Source organism: Polypterus senegalus, chromosome 10, assembly GCF_016835505.1.
Source record: "Polypterus senegalus isolate Bchr_013 chromosome 10, ASM1683550v1, whole genome shotgun sequence".
Lineage (NCBI taxonomy): Eukaryota > Metazoa > Chordata > Cladistia > Polypteriformes > Polypteridae > Polypterus > Polypterus senegalus.
Genome location: NC_053163.1, coordinates 136241690 through 136256077, shown reverse-complemented (window position 1 = coordinate 136256077; position 14388 = coordinate 136241690). Strand labels below are relative to the sequence as shown.

The 14388-nt window shown below is 39.7% G+C and overlaps 1 protein-coding gene across 1 annotated transcript; it reads left to right on the top strand.

The window, feature by feature from the left end:
- Nucleotides 1–966: 966 nt before the first annotated feature.
- micos13 (mitochondrial contact site and cristae organizing system subunit 13) lies at nt 967–12003 on the top strand. The gene is made up of 4 exons (XM_039766807.1): nt 967–1113; nt 4156–4312; nt 6508–6559; nt 11525–12003. Exons 1-4 carry the CDS (start codon nt 1085–1087, stop codon nt 11620–11622), a joined length of 336 nt encoding a protein of 111 aa, XP_039622741.1. The 5' UTR covers nt 967–1084; the 3' UTR covers nt 11623–12003.
- Nucleotides 12004–14388: the final 2385 nt, after the last annotated feature.

Below are 14388 nucleotides of genomic sequence, written 5' to 3'. Positions count from 1 at the left end.
GGCCTTACAGTGCCTGGACCCCATTCCCTTCAGAGGCTGCTAATTGTGCCCACGTGGTGGAGCTGGCATGCCCCCTTTCTGTTCAACTGGATATCTACTGCCACTCCAAAGGCACCGTTTTGGGGGGCTTGCTGACTTTAAACTGCATAGTGTGACTGAGTGTGGGTGTCTGAGAGAATGAGTCCTGTAACAGAGTGGCGATTTTTTCCCTTCTTTCAGTAACTACTATCAGGCTTCTCAATGACTCAATAATGGATTCAAGAATGAACAGAATAAGAAAAAAGGTCAAACGAAAAAAAAAAGAACATTATGATACATGTTAAGGCTCCCGGTAAGAATTATACATTTATAATTCTGTAAAGCATACCATCTCGGATGATTTCTAATATTATTTTTATTTTTCAGCATGGAATTTTACGATATTTAAATATATATTTATGTACAACTTTAACGCATATTAAGGCATTTAACTGAGTAAATGTTACGTTTGAATTTTAAGGCACCGCCACAACTTTAATCCTGTACCTGAATTGGAGCGTCAGGATTTTCCTCCAGAGGACAGCAAGTTTATGTGAAGAAACACACCAATATTGTTCAGCAGTTTACTATTGCTTTAATTCTCATTCAGAGGTCCAAGTTCACATCTGATATTGTCGTTCCTTAACACGCATGCTAGGCTGTCATGTTGACAAATTCGCTGAAGCAAAGGCGCATGCGGCTTTTGTGAAGACACTTTGGTAAATGGACGGAATACATTTCATGTAATCATTTTTAAGTTTTAATAACATGCCTTTTCCGTTAAAAATCTTATGCGTAAGGCGCACAAAATAATAAAAAATCACAACGATTTAAACTATAACAGCGCACAAAAAGAACGGCATTTCCCAGCGTTCCGTGCGAAATGATGACTCATTTTACCCGGGTCAATTTATTTGAATAAACTTTATTCAAACTCTGTTTCTGTTGTTGCGCGCTTGTGCAGTGACCTTGCCTATGTCTTGAACTCAGGGACGGTAGGAAGTTACGTTCCTGGTGCTCTTTTGTGGATTATTTACTAGAAGTACCATTGTTTCCACAGGAACTCATGGCTCCTCGGATTTTCCCATTCGTAAAGTGAGTTCATGATGCGAGTCGTGGAATTTTTTTCAAGTGTCATTCAGTCCAATGCCCTTTTTCCGCGTTTTCGAGTCCAGGACTAAGTGTCTGCATTTTTATGTTGAGGTTTTAATTTCGCGCATATAGGGGAGAAAGCTTTAGTTTTTGGAGACACTTTCCCGATGTATATATCTTGGAAGCTTTTACGTAATACTGTTTGTAAGTAAGTGATGGGTTTTATCACGTCCGGCACAGGAATATAAAAAGTTCTGGACTGTCACAGAGAAAGGGCGAGAGTTCCACATCTTTAACAACAACGTGCATGAAAGTAGCGCGAAGTGCTTTGCAATATTAACAGCTAGAGGTAGTTACAAAAAGAAAGTAAAAACTAAAGAGCGTCTAGTTGTAATAGTAAATACAGCAATTCTTCTAGAAGTTCTACAGTCACTGTCGTTTTTGTTGCAGGTGGCTTTTTAGTTGGAGGTTACAGTATTGTGTTTTATTTTGAAATTAATTGTAGTTATGCTTTTTGTGCCTGCAGTTCCCCGACTTCTTTAAGCCCTTACCTGTTTGACTAGTGGGATAAAAGACCAGTCCCTCTGGTGCAGGTTTTATGCTGATGACATAATATACAGTGGATGAGGAAATTGAGGGAATGGAAAAGGGCTTTGAAACATAGAGGACTGGCAGATAAATAGGAAGAAGACAGAATATTAAAGTTTTAATGGTGATCAGGGTTCAGAAGTTAGCCTGCAAGGAGAGCAATTGAAAAGAGTGGATACATTTAAATATCTAGGATCAGTGGTAGACGAAGATGGAGTATTAGATGCAGAAATAACTCGTAGAGTGCAGCGTGCATGGAACAATTGGAAGAACATATTAGGTGTACCGTGTGATGGAAGAATCAAGGCAAAGGTTAAAGGTACGGTGTTTTAACACAGTGGTGAGACCAGCAGTTATTTATGGAGCTGAGACATGGGCAGTAAAGGGAGCACAGGAGGAGAATTTTAAGTATGGCAGAAATGTGAATGCTGAGATGGAGGTATGTATGGAGTTACAAACAAGGACAGAAAAAGAAATGAGACATTCAGAGATACAACAAAAGTGAGTGGGAGAGATCTCAAAGAAAGTGTAGGAAAGAATGCTGAAGTGGTATGGACATGTGATGAGGAGAGACAATGAATATGTGGGCAGAAAAGTGATGGCAATGGAAGTGCAGGGAAAGAGACAGTGAAGTAGGGCAAAGCAGAGGTGTGTAGATAAAGTAAAGAAGATCAGAAGGAAGAGGGCTTGTCTGGCAAGGAGGTGCAGGACTGAGCTGTTATGGAGAAGGTTGATCAGGCACATTGACCCCATAAAGGAGAGGGAAAAAGATCAAGAGGAGGAAGAAGAAGAAGAAGTAGTCTGTGATTCTCTGCTTCATTGCAGTGTTTAATAAGAATTTGCAAATTATGTGCATGAACTTGTAGTTGTATTTTTCAATATCAATTATTGTTACTTATTTCTGATATACCAGCATGCATGTCATCCAGGGTTGACCTGAGAAGAATTGCATTAATAGCAAAACAGCAGTTGTGAGTGTTACTGCCATGCCACTCCAGGATGCCTACGAGGTTCAATTCTCATCCCAGTCCCTGCCTGTGTGGGTTTTGTACCTCCTTCTTGAATCTGATTTTGTGTTGCTTTTTGCCTCCCGAAGACGTGCGTATTAGAACTGGAGATGACTTTGGCACGTCCCACTTTTCAGAACGCATGGGAATTTCCTCAGGTAGAGCTGGAATCTGTACCTGGAGACAGAGAAGTCTGCGTTGACCTGCTGCTGCCGCCACAACCCCTACCAGGAAAGGCAGTTTCAGGAAATAAGATGAGATGAGACAAAACTAATTTGTGACTCTGAGATTGGCCACTGTAGCCCTCCAGACCCAACACTGCCCGCCACAAATTAATGTATGACTTGGAGTTGGATACGACCATCAGCTAACATAACATTGGCAAAGCCACAAAATCATCATTCAGGTAGCTGAAGCCTCGCCCAACAGCAACTGAAGCAAGACAAGAACCAGTTTAGTACATGGTGCCATTCCTTTGCAGGAATACTTGCTTACACCAGACCAGTTTAGAGAATTGCTAGTTACCCATGCCTGGGATTTGAACCCAGGACACTGGATTGGTGAAGAAGCTTGTTGATCACTGATCTCACATCAGTTAACTAAACAAGTGTTAAGTAACCGCTCTTCAGTATGTTTGTTCAGTAATGCTCTTTGGTTCGTGTCTAATTGTATCACATGCAGTAAATGCTTATAAATGCTTATCTTACAGGACAATTGTTCATCTGTTTAGTCCATCACAGTTAACAGTATTACACTTGAAGTATTTTGAAAATTAAGTGCAGACAGTTTAATATGTTGGTTTAGTTGACCACTATACCAAAGCTACCAGTTTGTCTTTTTCTTGTTCGATTTTTTTCAAGCACTTGCGTAGAGTGAAGTAAAAGCAGTCTTTCATTCAAAACAAAAAATATTGATGGGATTAAATTATTATTTTGTTTTCCTTGTTCCAGTTTTCTGAAGGTGAATTACCTTGAAGACCGCACCATACCTTTCTCCAACCCACTTAATCCAGTCCAGAGCTGCAGAAGTGTGGAGCTTATCCTGAGACTAGATTGCAGTCCATCACTCACTAATGCAGACACCTACACTCGCACAGGACCAGTTTAGTATTCACAGTTATCCTGGCATGCACATGATTGGGAATGTGGGAGGAAAACAATACAAATAGTCACAGAGAGAATGGACAAAGCCCACATGGGCAACAGCATGGTGCAAGAATGAAAACCAGATCTCTGGATCTTTGGAGTGGCAGCGCTAACCACCAGTCGGCTGTACCACCCCAACTTTTGTGATTGTGCTCTTCTTTATTAGAAGTCAATCCTTGAATGTTTTATGCTATATTTTTCCCAGTCTTTATGTACATTGAAGTTGTTTGATGAGATAGATATGCATATGACATCACAGTAGAACATCTACAGGGGTGAATTTCTATAATCACTGTTTATTTCAGGCTGATGACCAAATTTGGTATTGCTGGGGGAGCAGTATACCTCACCTACAGCCAGGGTCTTCTTGAAGGCAATGTGAAGGGATCAGAAGTGTTGAGCAAAGCAAAATCAGCCATCCCACCTGCTGTGGAGGAGTGGACAAAGTACTTTGGCTGGGAGGTAAGAGGCAGGAGACACTCCATTTTTTTCTTGTTTAATTCATCTCGGTTTATTTTAGACTTGCGCTCTTCACCGAGTGCAGACACAGACCGCTGTGACAAGTTCTCAGCTTAAATATAAATACAGGCTTCACAAACTACTAACTTTATAATGAGAACACGTCAAGAAACAGATTTGTATAAACATATAGGATCACATAGTAGTTTGAAAATACAACAACAACAACATTTATTTATATAGCACATTTTCATACAAAAGAATGTAGCTCAAAGTGCTTTACATAATGAAGAATAGAAAAATAAGACACAGTAAGAAAATAAAGCAAGTCAACATTAATTAACATAGAATAAGAGTAAGGTCCAATGGCCAGGGGGGACAGAAAAAGCAAAAAAAACTCCAGACGGCCGGAGAAAAAAATTAAAATCTGCAGGTATTCCAGGCCATGAGACGGCCCAGTCCCCTCTGGGCAATCTACCTAACATAAATGAAACAGTCCTCTTTGTATTTATGGTTTTCACGGAAGGACTTGATGTTGATGATGATCACGTGGACTTCTGGCTTTTAGTCCATCAATGCTGGGGCATCATGGTGCTTTAAGTAGGTTGGTGGTGGCCCAGGCCACCGCCACAGAGAAACCGGAAAAAGAAACAAGAGAGAGTAGGGGTCAGTACGGATTTTAGAGCCACCATGAATAGTTATTATGATGAATTGAACATACAGAGTATCAGGATCAAGATAAAGTGAAGTTATAAGAAGGCCATATTAAAGTAATGTGTTTTCGGCTCACTACTTCTTTTAAGTTTAGCTTTTGGAATTATAAGGAGACACTCATTTGAAGATCTAAGGTTACGATTTGGAATATAACGAGTCAGGCATTCCGATATGTAAGATGGAGCGAGATTATTTAAGGCTTTATAAACCATAAGAAGAATTTTAAAGTCAATTCTGAAAGGCACAGGTAACCAGTGTAGCGACATCAAAACAGGAGAAATGTGTTCGGATTTTCTTTTCCTAGTTAGCATTCTAGCAGCTGCATTCTGCACTCGTTGCAAATTATAAAATAAAAATCAAAAATAAAAATTATAAAATAAGATAAGTTTAGTATTTTTCGAGTTGAAGTTATTTCTTCACAAATATATATTTGAATTTGCCACATGAGCTTTTGTTCAAAAAGTTATCATTTTCTATGTATTAAAAAAATATATCTTTACACTTTATATTGCAGTCTAAGGAGCATGGAGGAAAAGCTTAAAAACTTACCGAATGCATTTATTTTTCAAGCCAAGACAGTTGATCCGTGTCATTTGTGTTTCCAGTGCATGTCTGTGACAACCGAAGGGGTCGTGAAATACTTATTTTATTGCATATTCCTGGTACCATTTCTCTCGTGGTTAAGTCTGTAGTACCAGGTTGTTGTACCCTGTTAGCCATTATGAATGTAGTGACAAGTCAAGCAAAATGACATCTTTTATTGGCTGACTAAAAAGATTACAATATGCAAGCTTTTGAGGCAACTCGGGCCCCATCTTCAGGCAAGATGTAATGATTTGCCTCAAAAGCTTGCATATTGTAATCTTTTTAGTTAGCCAATAAAAGGTGTCATTTTGCTTGACTTCTCGTGGTAAGGATATATTTTCTATTCGCTTGTGCAAATTCTCATATAAATGTGGAAGTAAATCAAAATAAAACCAACCATGTGGTACAAAAGCTTACTGTGATTTAGTCTGTCGGGAGGAAACCAAACATCCCTCTGTTTGTAAGTTTTTAAGCTTTTCCTCCAAGCCACGTACCCTCCATTGTAAAACACCAGAGTGGGTAAGATATTTTTTTTTTAAACTTTATAGAAAGCACTTAACTTTCAGAATACAATTTTGTGTGGCAAATGCATATATACCATGTTTGTGAATAAATAATTTTGACTTGAAAAATAGCAGACTTATCCTTTAACATAAATGGAGCCCAGGAATATCCGATCACAATGGCCGGTATAAGAATACATGTCTCTCCTTTTTGTTTTTCAAGACTGCTTGATGAAGGAGGCAGAACAGTTGTGTTATAAGTTTTATAAAATAAATATTTTTAAAATATTACTATCGTTCCTTAGGGGGAAAAGAATGAATTAGCTTTCACCTTTGAACTCTTAGTGTGTTTATTTTTTGTCTAATTCTGCTTTTTTCTCAACTTTCTATTTGTAGCTACCATCTGCTCCTAAAATTGATTTTTCGCCTACTGAAATGTGGAATTCTGGTAAGAAGTTTTTTTTTGATAATTGACTTTAAATGGATAAGTGAGTTAGAAAGTGGATGGATGGGTGGAATTGTTTAGCTAGTGTTAGAAAATGGCTATTGTTTCTTCACTATTGTTTATTCCAAGTAGTGAATACAGCAGTACTGTAAGACTTGTTGAGGTGTTACATTGTAAAGGTAGCCCTGGGTAATGCATAGTCTTTAGAAAAGCAGCATATCCTTCGAAACTTACATATTTTAGATTTATTTACATATTAAAGTATATAGTCATATAAAAAACTTTGGGAACCCCTCCTAATTATTTGGATTTTTGTTTTTCATTGGCTGAGCTTTCAAAATAGCAACTTCCTTTTAATATCTGACATGCCTTATGGAAACAGTAGTATTTCAGCAGTGACATTGTTTATTGGTTTAACAGAAAATATGCAATATGCGTCATAACAAAATTAGACAGGGGCATAAATTTGGGCACCCCAACAAAGATATTACATCAGTACTTAGGTGAGCCTCCTTTTGCAAATATAACAGCTTCTAGACACCTCCTATAGCCTTTGATGTGTCTGGATTCTGGATGGAGGTATTTTTGACCATTCTTTCACACAAAATCTCAGTTCAATTTGATGGCTGCCGAGCATGGACAGTCTGCTTCAAATCATCCCATAGATTTTCGATGATATTCAAGTCAGGGGACTTTGACGACCATTCCAGAACATTGTACTTCTCCCTCTGCATGAATGCCTTTGTAGATTTCGAACTGTGTTTTGGGACATTGTCTTGGAATATCCAGCCCCTGCATAACTGCAACTTTGTGACTGATGCTTGAACATTCTCCTGAAGAATTTGTTGATATTGGGTTGAATTCATCCGACCATCAATTTTAACAAGGGCCCCAGTCCCTGAACTAGCCACACAGCATGATGGAACCTCCACCAAATTTGACAGTAGGTAGTCGGTGTTTTTCTTGGAATGTGGTGTTTTTCTTCCGCCATGCAAAGCGCTTTTTGTTATGACCACATAACTCAATTTTTGTCTCATCAATCCAAAGCACTTTGTTCCAAAATGAATCTGGCTTGTCTAAATGAGTATTTGCATACAACAAGCGACTCTGTTTGTGGTGTGAGTGCAGAAAGGGCTTCTTTCTCATCACCCTGCCATACAGATGTTCTTTGTGCAAATTGTGCTGAATTGCAGAACGATGTACAGATACACCATCTGTAGCAAGATGTTCTTGTAGGTCTTTGGAAGTGATCTGTGGGTTGTCTGTAACCATTCTCACAATCCTGCGCATATGCCGCTCCTGTATTTTTCTTGGCCTGCCAGACCTGCTGGGTTTAACAGCGACTGTGCCTGTGGCCTTCCATTTCCTGATTCCATTCCTTAAAGTTGAAACTGACAGTTTAAACCTCTCAGATAGCTTTTTGTAGCCTTCCCCTAAACCATGAGATTGAACAATCTTTGTTTTCAGATCTTTTGAGAGTTGCTTTGAGGATCCCATGCTGTCACTCTTCACTGGAGAGTCAAAGGAAAGGAAGCACAACTTGCAGTTGACCACCTTAAATACCTTTTCTCATGATTGGACACACCTGTCTATGAAGTTCAAGGCTTAACGAGCTAATCCAACCAATTTGTTTTTACAAATAATCAGTATTGAGCAGTGACATACATTCAAATCAGCAAAATTACAAAGGGTACCCACATTTTTGCACAGCCAGTTTTTCACATTTGATTTAATTTCATACAACTAAATACTGCTGCACTAAAAATCTTTGTTTGGAAAACACCCCAGTACTCCGATGTTCCTAGGAAATGAAAGACATAACACTGTTATCTTTTTTGTTGAAAGTAGAGTCAATTATTATGCTGGCTGAGAGGGGTTCCCAAACTTTTTCATATGACTGTATACAGTCCAGGTGAGACTTCAGCCCATGTAACCCTGAACTGGACTAAGCAAGGTTAATGTTGCACAGACAGGTATCATCCAAAAAAAATCTTAATTTATCTAGAATACTGAATATTTAGTTGAAATTGGGAGAATGAAAAAGAGGTGTGGGCGGCACAGTGGCGCAGTGGTAGCGCTGCTGCCTTGCAGTTAGGAGACCCGGGATCACTTCCTGCGTCCTCCCTGCGTGGAATTTGCATGTTCTCCCCGTGTCTGCGTGGGTTTCCTCCCACAGTCCAAAGACATGCAGGTTAGGTGCATTGGCGATTCTAAATTGGCCCGTGTGTGTGTGTGTGTGTGTGTGTGCGTGTGTCCTGCGGTGGGTTGGCACCCTGCCAGGGATTGGTTCCTGTCTTGTGCCCTGTGTTGGCTGGGATTGGCTCCAGCAGACCCCTGTGACCCTGTGTTCGGATTCAGCAGGTTGGAAAATGGATGGATGGATGAAAAAGAGGTGTTAGACAGGTGTACCCACCCATTAATCAGAAAAAAGTGTTAAGCCTCTTTTTTGCCATAGCAATGTCAGTTGCATAGAATTTGATTTGATGAAGTTTGTACAAATAAAATATCAACACAAACATCAGCAAGCAATAAAATAGATAACATGCTAAAAGCTTTAGTTTCACACAGAAACAGTAGTGTGAATCTGAAATAGGGAGGTGATGACCAGGGATTTTAGAAACCGTGCACATCACTCTCTTGCGCTGCTTCCTGTTCTCAGCAGAGAGGTTGTTCTACCAAAGTCCTGAGTGATTCTAATCGGCGGAGCCCCAAGTTATGATATATTACTGTCATAATAGTGAAGCATTTCAAACAAAATAAAGATTAATACTGACGTGTACTTGAAGATTTTTGACTTATTTGTGAATGAACTGGATGACTGTGAGATCAGTGAAGTTTATTTTTAGCAAGATGGGACAACCTGTCACACGTCAGCTTGCAGCGAGGCACAAATTAAATAGTTTTTTGGCAATCGGTCCTTTCAAAGGGGCTATGGACACCTCATTCCCCGGATCTGTCACCTCCGGATTTCTTCCTTTGGGGAGCACTGAAAGGAAAAGTGTACAAGACCAAGCCTTGTACACTAGAACAGTTACAGCGAAACATTGAACAGGAAATCGCTGCCATCACCCCTACAATGCTTATGGATACCTTTGCCAGTATGGAGCGCCGTTTCAATCTGTGTTTGTAAAAAGAAGAAGAAGACGACCATTTCCAGCACCGAATATGATTGGATCGTTTACAAATCTATCAAGGTATGCACTATACTCATAACTGGGAGCTCCGCCCATTACAATATCACTGTATGATGAAGGAGGTTAAATAATTGTCCTGTATGAATCAGACATTGCTTCTTACGCCACTCCAAGCTTCTTTAACTGTCTCAGAAGGTAAAGAGTCAGCTGTGGACTTTTACTAAGTCTACAAAATGGATAAAAGTTTTAGTTAATCAAAATGTGGAAATGGACAGATGATTCCATGGGTTTTACAAGTTTGTTATATTAATTAAATGTTCTGTTTTCCCTCCACATTCCCAAAAATGTCTGTTAGATTGATTGGCAATTCTAAAAGTGCCCTTGTTTGTCTGGCTGTGTGTGAGTGGGTCCAGCTATAGACTGCCATCTTGTTCCATGGTTAATTCCTGTCTTGCAGGCCATGTTGCCAGGATGGGGTCCAGTTCCCACCGTCTCTAAATCTAAGCTAGTGTATTTAAGTTGGTGTAAAAATTGGAGTAGAGCATCAACAAGACGTTGTGCTTTGACCAGTTTGTTCCTCGGTAAATAGATAGCCAAGTAAGAAAGAGTGTGACCGTTAAGGGCACAGATAACTTTATTCTTTTGTGAGAAGGGCTTGTCCAATTTGTGCATCACACAACCATATCTAATACTGCTAGTGATTCTGGGCTTTATGGGAGGACAACAAATTCCATATGAAGTCTCATCTGCAAAATACAGCATTGACAATTCAGAAACCATTTAGTAAAATGCGGTGACTGCAAGGTTTTCATTCAAACCCTAGTCTTTTTTGGTGAACTGTTTTTTTGCTGCTAATTAACTTTCCTTTTATTTTAATTGACATGTTTTTTTAAGATTTGTTCTCCCAACCGTTCCCCTGAATTGCTTCATTTCTTTCCTTAAATGGCACCCAAACAGAAATTAAATGTGATGTGAGTGAGCCAACAGAAGATTAACTAAGTCAGGTCTTCCAACTCCAACCAGTTGCTTAATTAGTCCCTGATTCTTGTTGTTAATTAAACTCGTTCTTTAATTCCATGGCTTGTTGCTGCACTCGTCGTGCAATAGCCTACATTTAGGAAATTGTTGATTTTCTCTTTTCTAAGAGCACTGGTAAAATGTTTTGTGGACCAGGACAGATCAACGTTCCTGAGACGTTCACCTTTCTTTATTTTCAGATATTGTATGATGACTGTGTTTTGGCTCATTTTGCATCTCATTAATGTTTGGCCACTAATTTACAAAAAAGAAACAAGTAAGGTGTCTTCAAGAGCAAGTCAATTAAAATGAATTCAAAAGAAGTTAATTAGCAGCAAGAACAGGTCCCTAATTAAGAAAATTTTAGAGTGAAAACCGCAGCCCTCCAGGTCCAGAGTTTGAGACCACTGTCTTACAGCTAAAATCCAAGGAAAAGCAAGCGTCCCATCCTTTTGTTACATTTAAACTGAATCTAGAAAAACTGTGAAATAGTGTCTTCTGAGTCTCCATTATAGCATTTTTTTTATTTTCCACATAGTCCATGCACGATTATCTGCCTTGTGTGTTCCCAAGCAACAGCCCATAATAACATTACCATTGTCCTTGTTATTTACATGTGTATGTGTTTCCTAGCTGTGCACAATTCCAGCCCATTATCCACATAATTTTATTACCTACGAAAAAGTGCCCACTTGGCAGCCTTGATTATTTCAGCCTTTTGCGGTAGCCGATGTGTATGTGTCTTTAGGCTCCAGGAGATTCCAGGCCTTGTGATAATTGTTCTTTGCCTTTTTTTTATTTTCTTTTCCCCCTGCAGGTGTTCATATGAGTGTATCAGCTCTATCTGTTGCCCCCACCCGAGTCTGTGAATACACCCATCAAGGATGGCAGTACCTTCAAAACCTAGCCAAATAAAAGCCTGACTGACGAACCTCTGTGTTCGGTCTGGCCACTGTGTTTGCCGTCATCATTGAGATGCATATTGTGGATTCCCCAGAGAACTGTGTTGTGGTAGGCGGCGAGGATCACCACTAAAACATTTCTTTGTGCTAGGCTTTGCCTGAGGCTTCACACCATACCTGTGCTTATTTAATGTTGTCCATCTTTAAAATGTTTCATTGGAAAGATCAAAAGATTTCGGCTTACAAGCTGGGATGTTGTGCTCTTTGATTATAATTACATTTTGAAACTGGTCAATAAATGTTGCTGTACTGGCATGCAGTGGGGATTCATCAAGATCAAAAATTGGCAGGCCTGCAGTTTTGTAAATCTTCAAAAATAAATAATGATCAAGAAGTGTGCCTATGCATGTACAGTATGTGCACCTGCAGACAGCCAGGATGTGCGTCATTGATGATGAAGTCCAGAGGAGCAGTGAATTCAGAAGTGGGTCCTGTGGATGATGGACTCCTTTCTCCTGCTGGTTTCTTGTTTTCAGGTTTTATCATGAACATGGTGCATCACTACTGCAACCATACACTGGGATGGGATGGAGTTCATTCAGAATGAGAACGTTTTATGATCTGGTCGCAGGGTGAAAATTGCGTATCTAGCAAAGGCAGGGAACCGTCACTTATGTCTGGACTAAATGTCAAGAAATGCAGGCAAGGCAGATTATCTAATGAAGGAAGCAGTGGGTTAGTCTTCACACTAGAAAGGACTTGGATGTTATTTCTGAGGTATTCTGCTTTGAGAGCTGCTGTGATACTGAAGCAGATCTTTTCAGTTAGGAATCCTAGACTGTGTGTGTGACCTCAGCGTCCGATTTCCAAAATGGAACAGGCATTTGTGAGGAAAAGAAATTGTGTTACTGGCAGCCAGACAATCTGTCCAGCGTTGGTGATGTTGCATCAGTTTGTTTGCCACGGTTCAAAGGTTACTGCACATTTTTCTCTTCATGTCTTATACTTTTATTGCCACACTGAGCAGGCGGATTAGAACACCCCATGACACACATACACACACACACAACAACCAAGCATGGAGTCTGAACTGAGGATGCTGGATCTGTGAGGCAACAGTGCTAAACAATTGTTAATGATAGCGGTATATTTTAGTAAACTTCTCTTGCTGTCTCTTTCATACCTTATAACAATGCCGGTAATGACAGTAGTAAATTAAGTGCTGGCACACTTTTTTAAATTTTTTTTATTGTGTCACTCATCCATCCCTCTATCAAACCTGTGAACTGCAGGAGCTTTTCTGGATAGCATTGTATCCAAGGTTTGAACACCCGAGCTTCAAGGGACACACTCGCACCAGGTCAGTCAGCACCTGTGGGACTCCACAAAACCCCAGAACTTCTGAGAAGTGTCCAGTTGCAGTCAGGGCAGTTTTAGAAATCGGACAAATCTGAGCATTTCAGACACTATGAGGTCCATAAATTGACGCCCCCCTTTTGGAGCCATGCTCCTGTCTCTCTGGTGAACTGACGATTATATTACACGACCCTCATGACGAGTTCAATTCCCGTGAGTTGCTGCACACAAATGTGTATTCAGCATTTATTAAACTGTCGAGGTCTCTCAGTTCTGCATCCGAAGCAGTTGTTTTGGTGTCATATATTAGAAACAAATTGAACAAAAAATCTTAACATTTTGTATTTTATAGTATACGTTTTATGTTTGCGTTTGCCGTGTCTCATTCATGAGACTGCACTTTTTAATACGTTAGTTATATGCAGCACTCAACGGAGTAGTTGCTCGGTGGCTAAGGATCTACACTGATAATCAAAAGGCCAACCCGATATAAAATGGGGAATGCTAAGGAAGAAGAATAAACTATATGCTGCACTCAGCTATAATTAACACTACATATTCTTATAGACTCTGAATCGAATAAATATAATATAATTTGTGTAAACAGTCAAAATATGTGATACTACGCACTGGACGTTTAGCAGCTCATTAGAGTACTGACTTTGTGGACCTCTCTGTGTCATATCATTAGTGTTATATTATCAATGGTGTACAAAATGTTAATATGAACGAAGTATTTGTTGTGGCGGAGTTTATGCTGCAGAGGTTTGACGCACTCGCCCTCAGAAGCACAAGGAGTTATAAAGTAGTCATTTGAGTCGCCCAGCTAAGACCTTCTCTGTTAGCCGAGCGGCTTTGCGTACCCATTGGGGATGGCATGTGACGTGAAGAAAAAAATTACAGACAGAGTGAAGAAGAAAAAAGAAAACTGTATGTCGTGAATAAAGTCGACATGTTGACTTTATTCTCGCCGTTTATGTCGAGATTAAAGTTGACATTTTCACTTTACTCTCGTAGTTTATTTTGTCATTAAAGTAGGATGTCGTAAACTTCGTCTTAAAATGAATGTTTAATTTATTATATTTTCTCAAACCCCGTCATAAGTTGTATTAAGTGTTCCCCGACCCAGTTGTTAATTGGTACGTGCTTCATAAACTGATTTCTTCAAGTACTGAGGAGGCGCCGGCAGCGGTCGCCACATAGGATACATTCACTTCACGATATTCCACCTCCCTGAACATTTAGAATGCTAAGATAAATACTTGATATCATTTTCATGATGAAATGCATTAAAGCAGGTATTAAACAAGCACGGTGGCGTGGCGGTGGTGCTGCTTCCTCGCAGTAAGGGGAAGTCAGTTTAAGAAGCGCGTAGTGATTAACAACTGGGAACAGGAATATCATGAAGTGAATGGATTCAGTG